This window comes from Rhinolophus sinicus, linkage group LG03 (genome assembly GCF_036562045.2).
Source record: "Rhinolophus sinicus isolate RSC01 linkage group LG03, ASM3656204v1, whole genome shotgun sequence".
NCBI classification, from domain to species: Eukaryota; Metazoa; Chordata; class Mammalia; order Chiroptera; family Rhinolophidae; genus Rhinolophus; species Rhinolophus sinicus.
In genome coordinates this window covers 91,252,352-91,268,583 of record NC_133753.1, presented here as the reverse complement: position 1 = coordinate 91,268,583, position 16,232 = coordinate 91,252,352, and the positions used below count along the sequence as shown (strand labels likewise).

Below are 16,232 nucleotides of genomic sequence, written 5' to 3'. Positions count from 1 at the left end.
TCTTCATGTGTTAGAAGAAAACCTTCCTCCTATTTTTTAATTGACCAGTTATCTGCTAACGGATCTGTTAATTAAACCTCATTTGCTCTAAAGAACATGTGCCCCTGATCTGTTGATGGAACATTGTGTTCACTGGTTGTTTCATTTTGCTCTTGACAAAGCTTGAAAGAGCCAGCTTCATTTTATGTCAAAATGTTTATTAAAATGGCGGTAGTGTCTGTTTCCACAGGACAAGGCACATTCAGCGATACACAATAAAAGGTGTAATTAGGGAATTTGTAAACCACACGCATTGTCCAGTGTGATCATTTATAAGAAGCCTAACAATGTCACATGGATTCTACCAGGAGACAAACGGCCTTTTTATTATAGAAGTAAATTGATTTTTCTAGCTATTCTGCATTGAAGGTTTACCACTGTGACCACAGTTGCTCTAGAAAGTAAAATAAATTGTGGATTTCTTTAAAGCATTTTTCTTTGGCTATACTTTCATAAAATGCATTGGATATATAATTTATACTTTATCCTCTTTTTAATTTAGAATTCCTTCATCTGCTTGAAAGCGATCACATAATTATCATGATCAGACAGCTCCTTTCTTTTAACTTACCAGTCCCTGGTTTTCATGGCAATTCCCTGACCTTTGTGAAAATGGACAGCACTGACATTTTGTCCTCCTCATAAGGGAGGGACGGCTATATTTAGGAATGTACAAACCTTACGACCTCAAAGAACTAGAATGACAGCTGGGATATCTGTATTATGTGGCATTTTATGATAATATCCAAACACACCAATTAAATTATTAGGTCTAAAAGCAGAAATCTACAACCTCTTTCCTTCGATGGCATTGGGGGATGTCTCTGACTATTCAGATTTAAAAGGTTCATTCCTGTCCTTTCCAAAATATTATCTTCTTCAAATAGTTTCCTCATCTGAAATGCATACATGTCTCCAAGACAACTGACAATGGCAATGAAATTTATTTATATACAGGGGTGCCAAAAAAATGTATACAAGTGGACACTTTGGTCAATGTTGCTCAAGCAGTAGTTTGCCGTAATCAGAAGTATCTGGTAACCACTGATGGTAACCACTTTGAGCACCTCTTGTAATTGCAGAAGTCAAATGTGACTTGTATTCATCTTTTGTTATCAGTATATATTGAGTATTACAATTTTAATACTGTTTTTCTTTCTTAAAATGTGTATACATTTTTTGGCAACCTCTGTATATTAATAACCTACACATATATTACCTATAAAATATTTCTTTGACCTTATGTGTATCTATATTCAGTACCTGAGACATCATAAGTATGAATGAAACAAGATCTTTGCCCTTAATATAGAAATATATGAATAACAATAAAATACAATCATTGATATCATACTAATAAAAAGCATTGATGAGAAAACATTAACATATATTGTGTTTACTACATGCTAGACCTTGTGCTCAAGATTTTATGTATACTAGACTCTTTAATCCTAAAAAATCTAAAGTAGTTACGATTATGCTCACTTAGAGTAAACTGACAGATACAGGTTAGATAACTTTCCTAAGGTCATGCGGTCAGTAGTGGAGTGGAGCTAGGATCTGAATCTAGGCTGCTGGACCTGAGCCTAGGTCTTTACAAATATATATTACACATTTCAAAGTACTTTACAGCTTACAGAACGTTCTAATGTGCATTATACCATTCCATCTTTAAATTCTCCTTTTCATTAGCCTTATTTGCTGATGAGAAAACATAAGATAACCAGGGATTGGACCCTGGGCCCATTTCAAATTTATAATCTTGTATAATTACAACCATTCCAAACTCTCCATGTGTATTAAAAAAGGTCCCGGATTTAAACAATAATTATAAGCAATTAACCAGTTACTAAGAAGCCTCCCTATTTATCAGTTTCCATGATGCATAGTGTAATATTTGAGGGTAGTGAATGGCCTAATTTATCTCTCTTGCCCCCAATTTTAAGCATTTTTACCTATTGCCAGATTCCTAGCTTGCTAAGCTAGGAATGTAATTTGAGACACTAGCACGCAGAACTATCTGGCTTCTTTCCTTTTCTTTTTTTTTTTTTTTTTTTGTTCTTTTTGTTATTGTTCTTTTTTTTAATTTAGTTGTTTCAGTAAAAAAGTTTCCACATATTAGACTTTATATGCTTATTCAGTGACCATCATTCATTTATATATTTCAGTGCATGAGAAACACACACAGTAAGTCAGGCAAGGGAGGTTAAAAACAGAAAGAAAAAAAAAAAAAGATATGCTTTCGTATCTTTTCCCAAAGAGGTTAATAGAAAATTCTCTTGTTGATACAGATTCATTTTAATGATTCTAGAAAACGTTATTATAAGCTTAAGTTACAAAACGAAATAGTGTGAAGATCATAACAATTCAAGATAGTTGAAAACTAAACTTAACCAAATGCTCCGTAAGCAACCTTAGCCTAAGGTCCCATTCACTTATCTGCTCCTGAGGCTGCAAGATAGGCCCTGTGTCTGTTTGCAACTGGCTTTGTAGCTCGTGTAGCAGGGAAAAGATGCATGCCATTCAGAGAATGATTTTCTATTTTGTTCTTTCATCTTACACTTTGTGTTCTGTTGACTCCCTCAGAGACTATTCTTGTGCCATAGCAACACCTGCTGGGAGAGGGAAGTTGGAGCAGCTACCACTGTTGCCTGCCAAACCTGTTTTCCTGACTGAATGGCACTGCATGTCCTCCATCTTCCAATACTAAACCCTCCAGAGTTGCTACACTCCAGGATTCTGCCTCTCCCCATATGTTTCAAACAACTAACAATACCACTGTAATGAGATTTGCTACAACTCTTTAAAAAATAAGCATCGTGTAGGTGTGTGTACGCATGCATGTACATTTCCCCTTAGATTTCCCAAATGCAAATGCCATGGTATTTTAACCTCATGTTTGCTTTTAAAATGTGCTTTCTTTCTGCTCTTTTGCTAGATTTGTAAAACATTGTCAACCTTGTTTTATTAGCATCCCTGATAGGTAAATCGGTGGAAAAAAAAAAAAAGTGCATCAGTACAGAAACAAAGGCAGTTTATATTTACAGAAGTGTGATAAGAGATGTATTTATGCTTATTCATATCATGGAGAAAAACATTAGGCTTACCATCTGACATGAGTACATGTTTTAAAATAAGTGCCTGTTTCATATATGACTTAACCACGAGACTGTAAATAATATGTCGTTGACTGTGGGTCCACACGGACATTCTACTGTAGCGCCAAATATCCTTTTCTTTATTGCTAATAGAGGAAAGTCGTAGTATGAACAAATTACTGAATACTACCAAATATTTCCAATATTTTACCTCTCTGTATCATTCCTAATTAAATTCTAGTAGGAGTACTGACATTATAAAAGACCTATTTTTTGTGTTTTTAAAAATTAAAAATAGAAAAGAATTCATGTGTGAAAAATGATCGTGAAATTCATATACTTTATAATTAAGCCTTGGATAATCAGAGGTTATTTGCTTCATAACATGGATTGGTGTTCCCACCATCAATCGAGAACTTGTTATGTAACTCTAAAATACTGTAAAATGTCACATGGTGTGGGAACAACTGAGGAAATATTTAAAACCTAGTCTGACCTAAGGACATTTTATCTACTAGTATGTAAGGCAGTGCACATTTTGTCACAACATGTATAAAATAAACCAGATACGCTGTAATTCTGAGAGGTGGAGAATGAATAAAAGATTCAGAAATCAGGAAAGACTTAGAACAAAGAACTTAAATCAGGTCTTGAAAATGGGAACCATTGGATGTGTATTATGAGTGCAAAGTCATTCCTACAGAGAAGGAAGAAAGATGAGGAGTTGGGGGTGAGCAAGGTGTGGTGAGCAGACGGAAAGACCTGTCTAAACTGAGTCGAGAGCTTTTCACAGAAGTGCTATGCACTAATAAGAGTTGGCAGGTAAGATGGAAAACAAACAATGGGATTTAGGCCTGTGCTGGAATATGGGGAGTTACTGAAGATATTTGAATGTTAGTATGACAGGATTTTTAAGAAAGATTTATTCAGAAATGGTGATTTTGTTTTTAGGAGGAAAAATAGATATTCATGAATTAGATTTTAATAATTCATTTATAAGTGGGAAGGTAATACAGAGGAAGTGTAGCAATGCAATATGTTATTATATGATATTAACATACGGCTCAAGGAAGTTCTGTATATTTTAAAATAACAACATCGGCAACCTTTATTCCTTTCATGAGAAATGCACTGTAGAGTGTTGTCTTTTATCAAACATTGTTTGTTACCAGGTTGGGTTTCTAAAGGGAAACAAGTATCAGCAAGTCCTTAAGTAAGTGAGGAGGCTTTAGCTAGTTGGATTTCTTTTGTCACCTTGAATATCTTTCAAGCACACCTTACTATATATTTTAATTGACACATCATTCAAAAAAGGGGTTAAACCTATTCAAACAATATTTGGGGGATTTGGATTGGAATTATTTTTAATTTGAAGGTAATTCTCATATTTGCCTTATATCATCAGATGAATATTTCCTAGTGGCCAGAGAGCATCACATTCTTATAAGTTTCATGTATTAACACAATTATTCCCAATCTTAGAGGTGTGTTCAAATCAGCTGTCAGGTGCATGATGATTAGAATATTTCCAATATTAGTGTATGGAGGTTTTAAAATATACATTACAGTAATGCAATTATTCTCACATTGAATATACTTTCTTGAGTGGAGGAGAAATGTGTGGAATTACAAGCATGCTGACAATTTCACTGAACCAATGACTTATCTTCAGCATGTTTTCTTCCAAACATTTGAAAGTTTTATTTCTACAAATCAAGCTGATGAACACCAAAGCCTTAACACATAGACACCATGGTACAACTCCAGTCTGGGGCATCACTCTGCGAGAAGAGCTGCTTCCAGTAAAGGAGGTGGCGTGACAGGCAGAACCCTGTAAAGTCCAGTCCTGCGTGGAAAGTGGTCAGGGTCCCAGAGCCTCAGCACAGCAGCCCTGGCAGTCACAGTGTGTGCACTCAAAGACCCTGCTCTCTTCCATCTTGCTTTCGGGACCTGGCAGATGCAATTAATCCCAAAGTTGGTGTCCAGTGTCTGAATGCACCGCAGGTAGCATAAGTTCTCGTACTCCTGCTTCTTCCATTCTGTGATCAGGTTTTGTCTGCATAGCCTTCTTAAGTTCAATAGTCATATAGTTCTCTGTTTATGGTTTTCCACTTGTAGAAGAGGTAAAAAATATAGCAGGATTTTTGGTGGTGGATCGTATGGGCTACAGAAAGACCATATTCCATTATGAGAAGTCATTAGTCATGCACCATTGATGTTGTTCAATTGCAAACTATTCATTTCTTAATTCCATGTTAAATTATTTTGTGATCTCAAAACCTCAGACTCTGAATATATGCATGTGTATGTCTCATGCTTACAAAGCTAACGTGTTAGCAAAAAACAGATTGAGACTACTGACTCGGACACTGAGAAAACAGTTACGTGTAATAAAATATCTTTCCTTTAATACTATGGGATCTGAAATAAGGATATTGCTAACCTTGGAATCTCAATCAGTAGGTCACCAGGAAAGAAACTCACATCAAGCCTGTAGTAAACTTTTTAACTCACCTGTTGTTTTTGAAGGTTAAAAAATATAATAGATTTGGCTCCTTTTCTTTAGTTATATCTACACATTCTCTCACTTAAGTCTTATTCTTTTACATGTGTTTATGTATATCTGATCAGCATGAGAATTCTTGAATCTGACTTGTTGGGGTCACTTTCATAAGCACACGATTTTTCTGAAGTTTGATTTGTTTATGTTTTAAATACAAAATATACATTCTACTCTAGAACATGCAAGTATATTATAAACTATTTTAACTCAAAATTCAAGTATAATTAAATCTGTGCCATACTTGTTTTGGGATTCTTAAAATTATGAATTTGGTTGTCCTTCTTGAGACAATTCTACTTATTAGTTTATTACAATTTTTATACTAAAAGACATATATATATATATATATATGTATAGTTTAATTGTCTACTATTAAAGTGCATTGTAAATATTAATATATTTTAAAACAATAAATCCATGATCAGCATATTCTGATGTCTTTGTCTGAGATAGCAGGATATTTCCTCCTATAGTTCAGATGAACTAGCCTCCCTCTGCATTCTTTTCAGTAAGAAAAATCTGCATTCTTTTTAGTAAGAAAAATAAGCCAGACATTTTCTGAGTAAAAACTAAACATTCAATTTCCTCAGCTTTCTTCTCAATGAAGAAATGAAAACATTTTCATTTTCTGTATTTGCTTTATTTTACAGTCTGTGATACAACGGAACAGTTGACAGAAAACCAGTTTGTCCAAATTACTTGTCTGTTTATTTATGTTTGGAATGATAAACTTTGGTGTCATATCATGTTTTTCAAATTTTTCTGATTATAGTGTCTCTAACAGTAGCACTGCAGATAAGAAAAATCAAAGTAAGGACGGTGTATAGACTGTATGTCAGAAAATGTATCTTAGTGTTTTTATCAGGAGGGACTTTTTTCTAGCAAGTATATTATGGATAAATGTGGATCTTACAAGAAGCAGACATTTCAAATTTTTCTACTTAATGTGATGTTTTCATTGTGAGACTAAAAGAATAGTTCAGTTGATTAAAGAAAGGGCATAAAAACCATTATGACAAAAATAAATGGCATGTCCTTAAATTGGCTCGTTCCTCTGTTTTTTTTTTGTTTGTTTTTTTAATTTTATTTACAGCATATCTATCCAAATTTTTCAATGAAAAGAAAAAGAAAAGGAAAAGTGTAAGAATCCTTTTTTGACTGTCGAACTCTCAAAAACCCCCACACATCTCAAGATCTACTGCACGTGAAATGTATACAAACAATATATTTTGCAGAAGATTCTGCTACTTTATGGGTTACTAACTGTACAATTACTGCACTTCATTGTTATTTACCTCCTTACTTTTCTCTCCCTTTCTACCTCCCTACCTTCCTCAGTGATTTTCTGGATTCCTGGGCCGTGCTAAGCAGGAAAGCAGGGCACCAGACTTTAGAGACAGATGGGACACTCTGTGCTTTCAAGGAGCTGTCTGGTCAAGGATATAAATGTGGGAGAAAATACAGGGCAAAGTCACAGGCACAGATTAAATGGGTTTACAGCATAGTAAGTGGCCAAAAAAATGAGACACCCACTCAGCCTCGGATAGGGGCGGGCAAAGTTATCATGAAAGTAGTAACATTTGAACTGAATCTCAACACATAGAGTAGGCAGGGGGTACTGGAAAATAAGCTGAACCTAGGAAAAAAACTGCTTGTTCAAGAGCACTGAGGTTCACTAGCTGGTGAAACCATAAGAGTGAGTGAGTCTGGAGAGGCGTTTCTCTGACTATGTGGACCAGAACACCATGTCCAGAGTTACACATTCGTGTCATTAAAAAGGGGAGTTTTCATCAGATGAGCATTGAAAAATAGGTTGCATTAGCATGTTAAGTTTCTCTGGGCTTCTTGGAGCCTGTAGTATGTTACTATGCATTGCACATATTACAGAAGAGTGGAAAATGAAGGAAATATGCAAATAAAATTAAATTTACCAATAATCCCACACTCGGAGAGAACTACTGTTAGTTTTCTGGTATAGTTCTTTCTGGGTTTTCCTTTCCTCTAGATTTGTCCCCAAACAAGTCTTTTTCTGTTCCCTGAATCATGGCCCAACTGCTTTGCTGTCTTAATTTCTACATTTGGTGTAAAATTTTTTACTGACGGGCAAAATAGAGTGTTCGATGCTGGCAGTATAAAGATAAATCATATATACTCTCCCCTTTAAGAAGCTCCCTATTAGTATTAATTGGCGTATGTGTTTATACACAACCATGTCATGCAACTGCTCTCACTGCTCACTAATATGTTTTACTCATTAATAGTGGTTATAGCTATTCCGAATATTTACTAACTTGCCTTTCTTGCTTAAAAATATAAATATCTTTATCAATAAATGTAGGTCTATTATATCATCATTTAAAAGGCTGTATCATATTCTATTGTGTGACTGTATCACTATTTATTTAACACACCTGTGATGTCATTTTCATTTTTTTGTTAAAACAGTTTTATTAGCACTATCAAAGAGGTTTGTAGTTTTCATAGGAGCATGAACAAAATAGCATTTTTGATGATAAAACTTATGACAGGGTAGTAGGAAGCCTGGCAGAATTAGAGACCAATTAGTACACTGTCAGAAGAAGAGAAAATGATGACTTCTGCTAAGAAATCTACCTATAGCTATGAAAAGAAATAGGCAGATATAAGAGACATTTTTAATATAGAAACCAAAACAGCTGATAGGATGTTGTGGTGAACAAAAGGAAATGGTAAAATGAAGGAAGCTCTATGGTTTTTAATTAGCAGATGAGATATGTTGATAATTAACTCTCCACTAAGTCAAGAAGTAAATGGTGCTTAGGTTTGGGGGTTTGAAAGACTTTTGGTATATAGAAATAGGCTGTAGTCATGAACTGGAAGAGTCTTGGGATAAAGTTAGAATTCCTGTTATCAAACATATAAAACAGATACATTTGTGAGAACAAATGAAATCTCCTAAAAGAAAAAAACTTATAGTAACAATTAAGAGAGTTGAGTATAGAATTCCAAGAATGGAAAATTTAATGTGGATAGAGAGAGAGAAGGCTCTAAAATCTCTAATTTATAAGGTGTTCTTGGTCAAAAGAGTTGCAAAGAAAGGATTAATTCCAATTTAAGATTTAAAAGTTCTCATGGAGGAGATGGAAATAAACTATAATTCAATTAGGCTATGCTATTTAGTGAAAACTGGGCTAATTTATTAAAAAAACATTGATACCTAGATAAAACTGAGGTTTACATTTCTGTGATTTTGATTACATAGGGAGGAAAGTTTATCTAAATAAATGAATGACATAAATTTCCAAAGGGAGTTTTCGAACTATTTATCATGATATATGCATATATATTCAATATATTCATATATGCATATATATGCATATTCAATATATTCATGTATATGTATATATGTGATATATATATATATATATATATATATATATATATATATTCAAGGTTCTCTATATATGTTGGATTGGCCTAATGTAATAAGATCTTTGAATATTCATCTTATTAAGTCAGCAAATAAATACTTTCACTTAGAACCTCTTATGTCTTTAACTTTTTACTGTAGTCAGAACATTAATAACCTTGGAGTTAATAAAGTATACATTCTTAGTTTCAAAAATGAAAAAGTTAATACTCAGAGTGGTTAATGTTGGCTAAAGTCATATGGTTTGTTTTGGAATGATGGAAGATTTCAAATACGAACACTCCATGAAATAATCTCTTAGTTTATAATTTATTTTAATTTATTGCACATGAATTTATCAAAATTTGATATTTATTTGGATTGGTATATCTTGAAAGTAGTTTTGGCTTATATATGGGAAATATTCTAATGTAGATAGATATAGATATTTAAGATAGATACAGATATATAAGATATAAGATAGATAAATAAGGTGATTTGCAAAATATGTGTCAATCACCCCCTCACATATCTATCTTGACTCTTTTTTATTGTCCCTGGAACAGTGATCAAGAGAAGGGCAGGGAAAGTTGGTCCAATCTGTCCACAGGAGCAGATTGGTGCTAACTCCAATTATTCATTCCCAACACCATAGTTTACTGGAACCTACCTCACGGGTCATGTCTCTACAGTGTTCACCTGCTATAAACTGAGCTCAATGTGAATTTTGAATTTTGTTTAGATCAAAGTATTTGTCCTTTCTTATTCTCAGTGTTTCCATTTGTTAAATTCTAATATTAAATATTTGATCCTAAGGATTATCAAGGAGTTAAGTGAAAATGTAAAATCCCTATCTATGCCTTGCTTATAGTAGGGGCATAATTAATGTTAAATGCTGAGGTTATTGCTGGGATTCTGTGTCGTTTCTCATGCAGGGTGAGTAAATATTGCAGCTCCTTTTTGATCCTATAGTTAGAAGATGCTGCTTAGAATTGCATCATCCCCTGATGGTTCGCTTTTGAAAGAATACATTATTTAACTAAATCATTAAATTGTTTATATATACAAGAATCAATTATTTAATCAAATTAATAATGTAGATTTTTTAAATGTAGCCATTTTTAATCACATATTTTTGTCAATGGGAATTCCTAGAATGTATATATCTACTTCAAGAAGACAGTGGTTAATGTTTTAATATTTCATGTTTTCTAATTTCTAAGATGCTATGCATTATTTAATTACTTTCTTAAAATAAGAAGTAAATGAAGGGATTAAATGAAAAAGTATACATGAAAATACTTAAATAGCAAGATAATTCTCATATCACTTTGCACTTTAATTTATTTTTTTATGTGTAATAAGAGAAACATTTTAATATTAGTTGAAAAATAATTTAAAAATTCATTATGTTTGTTTTTGCTCCTGGGCACTGAAGCACAGTAATGCTAGAAGGGAGAACAAAACCTTTACCTTTTCATCCATATGCAGTAGTCTCCAAAGGGAACATATTACATTTATCAGAAGAATGGAATTATTCATATATTTCTGTTTATTCTTATTCTGGCATTCTAATTTAGCCCATGCTTTTTGATAGATGTTCTATTGCATAAATAGGTTTGAATTCATATACGTAGCATAAGAAATAAAACTCTTCCAATAGAACAGGTGATATTATTTGTAAGAAAACTCATTGGCTAGTATTTGACTTGTGTTCATGTTTTCCCTAAATCGTAATATATATATATATATATATATATATATATATATATATATATATGATTTGTATGTTATAACATATATATAACATGATTTGTTATTTGTTATATAATCATAACATATATATAACATGATTTGTTCTGCTATGATTTCCCTAAATCATAACATAACATATATATATAGATATATAGATATACATGTATATATGAGCATATATATATATATATATATATATATATTTCAGCACAGTAAAATAAGTGCCAGTAACATCAACCTAATTTTCTCATAAATATCTTCAGTAAATCAGAAATTAGCTTAATTTGAGAAAATTACAATCCTTATATTATTGAAATACATTTTTGAAAATTCACTTAAAATTAATTTTACAGAAATAGTGGGAACATCATGAAAAACTACAGTGCTCTCAAAATGTCTTAAAGTGAAATTATATGGAATTCAAATGTCAAAAAATATTAAAAATTCAAAAGACGAGAATACAGTGGATTGTCAGAGTGTGCCATTGTAGTCAGTTGTTCCATCTCATTTTCACTAGGGAGGGGAAAAAAAAAAAACCTTAATAATTTGACAACAGCTTCTAAACCAGTCAAAACTTCTACTTCTATAACAAAGGTTCTTCTCCCCTTTCTTACTACTTGTGTTTACTGTGCCTGCTAAGTCTACATTGTCTCTTACCCTTTCTTATAGCATCCTTGGGTAAGAGATACCAGCATAGGGAGCAGAACACTGAAAAGCTGAATCCAACCCTCAGCAAGCAGGATAGCTCTTCTGTGAAATGCAGATATGAAAGACCTAGTTAATGGCTGATAATAACAAGTCATTGGAGTCGATTGTTCTTATGTTGACCATTCACAGTCTATTGTAATGCTTTATTTATTTTGCGAAAGTTTGAAGACCTCATTCAAGAGGGTTCTATAAAAACAGTGCAGAATTATTTCAAGTGAGGGTATTTGCCATTTATTCCCACGGTCTCTATAAATTTTTGTCATCTGAATTGTCACACATCTTGAAGAAGCAGAAATTGTGTCCTTATAATTTTCTGTGTTTAAATGTGCTCTTCCAGTTTATACTAACCTTGAAAAATTTTCTTTTTCCCATTTCAAGTTCCACCCAATCTGACTGTTCCACAGGAAAAATCACCTTTGGTCACCAGAGAAGGAGACACAATAGAACTGCAGTGTCAAGTAACTGGAAAACCTAAACCCATCATCCTTTGGTCAAGAGCGGATAAGGAAGTTGCAATGCCTGATGGGTCAATGCAAATGGAGAGTTACGATGGAACACTGAGGATTGTGAATGTGTCAAGGGAAATGTCAGGGATGTACAGATGTCAGACCAGCCAGTACAATGGATTTAATGTGAAACCAAGAGAAGCCCTGGTGCAGCTCATCGTGCAGTGTAAGTGATTTTTTTTCTATGTGTTTCTATCGAGACACAAAGGAAGAGTGTATACAACAATTTTGCTAGTAAAATGAGGTGATTTTTGGAATTGGATTAGGATAAAATATTTGTATACCATGGCTATGCAGTTTAAACTATAATTGCCCCTAAATCTGTCTATTACCTGAACTAATACACTAATCCATGCTAATAGGAAGGAATTGTGTGTGTATGTGTGTGGTGATTATAATGGTATTACGTGGATGGTTAATGCCAAAAAATCAACAAATTTAATGGTTAAAAACTGGCCATGCACAATGAAGCAAAGTTGAGACTGGAAGTAATTGCTAATTCAAATTCTAATACTCTTGTGTTCACAGTTCATGTTTCTACTTCAGGCAATTGTGCGCCCTTTGCCCAAATTATCCACCTATTTCAAGGCATTGTTTCATTTAAATTGTGGAGTCCTAATCATTGAAATGCTACGTTTGCATATCTGGAGTTGTAAGAGCAGACTGCCTAATTATCCAGTAATATTGATATAATTCAGGCAGATATTACATGCTGAATTTTGCTTGACTTTCTGAACAGGTAATTGCTTCACTGTGAGATTTGAATATGATCGAGTTTTAGCTATTTTTTTATTGAAATCACTGTTACAGTTCTAACAAAAATATTGTAGACATCATCTGCCTTGTATTTGCTTTCAGTATTAAAAGTACTTACATTCATAAATTTAAGAAGTTTAACCATGTCACTAATGTTGGATTTTAGAGGACGACCTGATAATTTGCATGTAGGTGGTATGGATATTGCTGAAAGAGAAGAAGAAAACTAAACAATCAGTTCAAACTCCAGTAGTGCTGCTGTAAATTTTAACTGATGTGCTATTGGTTAAATACATGGTGGCAAAGTCTTCAAGAAAATAATTAATTAGATGAAACTATACACTTCAATAAACAATACCGTTGTTTTCTTTCTGTGGTTCTTCTGGAACTCAGAACACAAAAAATGGAATTTAGTTCAACAACATCTATTTTTATATTAGACGTAAGGATGTTTGCAGATTGAATTAACTGACTTTAAATTTGAAAGAATAATTGAACTATGGAAGGATTTTTTAGGGGAACAGGTAACAATATATGCATTTATGTATGAGCAAGGTGAGTACTGCTTAAGGACTCCCTGTCCATATTCTACAGACACTCCTATAAATATGCAAACGGATATTTGTCAAGTCCCTTGGCTGACTTCCAACTGATTACTAGTTTTTACTCCAAATAATGCAGCTTTTAGATGTCAGGTTCCATTCAGCAGTTCAGTATTGCATTTTCCCTCCCTGGCCTTTCTATTCATGACAATAAGCTCAAGGGTAGGAGGTTCCTGTGAAAACAGGTTTCAGAAAGGAAAAAAGAATATTAAAGAGAAACCTCTCCTCAATTCTCCAAAGAATAAGTCATACCCTCAAGTGACCATAGGGGAGCTTGATACAATTTGGAAAACTTTGTTCTCCTTGGTAATCACAGGATTCTGTGCTATCTCCACAGTTACACACAAAGCTGCAGTGTTCCTAAAGCTATTAGGGCAATTAGTTTTCACTCTGCTCAGACCCCTCTGGGGAAGCTCTGATACAAATAAAAGCTGTGGAACCCAGTGACTCTAGGGAATTTTGAATTAAAGTTTTAAGAACCAGAATCTCTAATCTCCATAGATTATACTAATGCCCTGAATTATATTGGTGAGCTTTTTTTTTTCTTAGTAAACCCCATAGAAGATGGTAAGTTCAACACAAGATTTTAAAATTCAATACTATAATAGTAGATGAAGATAAATACCGGCATAGTTGTCTGTAGTGTCACAGGGATGTATTGACTGAAAAACACCAACAGACATAGGCACAGTCTAGTTCATTTAAGGTAGGTAAAAAGATTCATATCCCAAGGTGACTTTGTAGAGCAGGGTGTGTAGTCTAACAGCACTTCCTCTCAGATGCAAGCATCCCTTGCCTCCCCAGGAAGGCAGCTGGATGTCAGCACTCTTGCGAGAGTCCCAGGTGAGGATGTCATCATGTTTTCAAGCAGCTCCCTTTCGTGTATTCCCAACTCTTCTGGAGAATCTGGCTATGTGTGTGAGCATTTGCCAGGTGCAAATAACTGGTAACAACTCCGGAATATTTCTGAGTGAATCAAATTTTCATTTTCCAGGCACATAATCCCTACTAGTACTTCAGCTGGCATGCCTACTTAAGAGTTATTCCTGCAAGAATAATATAGGGATTCTAATAATATTTTAAATGATAAACATTCTAATTTTTATAGTGATTTCTCAAGAATATGAAAATAATAATCTCAGGGTCCATCTATGTTGCCACGAATGGTACTATTTCATCTTTTCTTATGGCAGAATAGTATTACATTGTGTATATACACCACATCTTCTTTATCCAATCATCTATTGAAGGACACTTTGGTTGTTCCCATGTCTTGACCACTAAGAATAATGCTGCAATGAACATAGGTGCATGTGTATCTTTAATCGGTATTTGTCCTTAACTTGATTAGCCCTGCTACATGTAAGAAGTACTCATATGGAATATAACATAAGTTATTTCATACACATATGCACTCACATACACATACATACATACATACATACATATGCATATTTTTATATTATCCTCAGCACTTAGTTACAATTAATTACATCATATCATTGCAGCTTAACACACTATGTTTTATATATTTTGTATTCCCAGGATAATATATTTTACATTATAGCTATTCAGTAAATCTATTGAGTAAATACAACTTATGATAACAAATAGAATAAGAATATATATATATATTTATTATATAATGTAGACTATATATACGTATATGTATATATAACATATATACATATGAATATATGTGTGTATAAATATATACATATATATGTATATGTGTGTGTATATATATATATATATCTCATGCGTCTTGCTTCTTGCATGACTGGTTTTTATTATTTAGGTTTTAGGAGTATCTGAGGATTTACTACATATAGCCTGATGGCTGAAAGTGTCTGAGTGTATGAAAGGAGAAGATGTCAAATTATTTTCATTCATATAGAGTAACTTTTTTAGGACTTGAACTCTATACTTAGTTTATTAAGATCGCCTTTCTTAAAATGTTTATTATATCAACAAATTCTAGGACAGTCTCTTTTACACACATGGGGTGCACATATACACATTTATATTTATATATAATTTTATCTGTTTTGAAATATAAATAATAAAGAAAAAGAGAGAAGGTCATAATATATAAGAAACAAAAATTTAGTATCTCCAAGCCACCTTTTTCTCCTTGTTTAGTTTTACTTGTGTCCTTTTAAATAATAACCAATCAAGAGGATTAAAAGTGCACAGAAGTAATTGTGTGTAGGGCTTTGGTGGGTGTAGATTGCAAGATTCTAAATATATGTAGTGTGTATATTTCCATATTATATAAATAATGGGATAGTCCACTTAGTTTGATGTTCAAAAATCTAATGGAATTTGTCCTTAACTGATATTGTGTTAAAAGTATAAAGCAAGCATTTTCCTAAAACTTTAAAATTATTATTTTTTTATCTCCAATAAATTTACCTCTTCTTAAAATGTGTGGAGAGCAATTTAGCAAGTGAAAGAAGCCTAGAGGTATTTGACACCATTCTGTATCTTTTTCAGAGTAGCTTAATCACCAAAATGAAATAATTTAAATTATTAAATTCTTGTGCATATTGCTTCCTCCTGGAAAGCAGAAGACTTATTTTATAATATTTTTAACTTCAGTAATTATCAAGTACCACACATGAGATGGACCAGAATATGAATTTGTACATATAATATTTTGGAAAATGTTAGTTTAAAATTAATCTAATTTTTTGGTAATTTGCTAGATGAAACTGAAAAATACACTGTAGTTTTAATAACAGACCTTCAACTATTCAGACATTACTTAATTTCATTCACATGTGTTTGGAACTATATAACAATATTTTTTGTTTA

At 33.0% G+C, this 16,232-nt stretch overlaps 1 protein-coding gene across 4 annotated transcripts in view; it reads left to right on the top strand.

Moving 5' to 3' along the window:
- Positions 1-16,232, top strand: part of MDGA2 (MAM domain containing glycosylphosphatidylinositol anchor 2) — a 790,763-nt gene that overhangs the window by 604,815 nt on the left and 169,716 nt on the right. For all 4 annotated transcript variants that reach the window (XR_002137734.2, XM_074328196.1, XM_074328195.1 and 1 more), the window contains one exon: positions 11,930-12,223. Coding sequence is in view for 3 of the 4 variants with exons in the window: in XM_074328196.1 (XP_074184297.1) it covers positions 11,930-12,223 (294 nt within the window). In the remaining variant the exon portion in view is untranslated. The remainder of the gene's footprint in view (positions 1-11,929; positions 12,224-16,232) is intronic.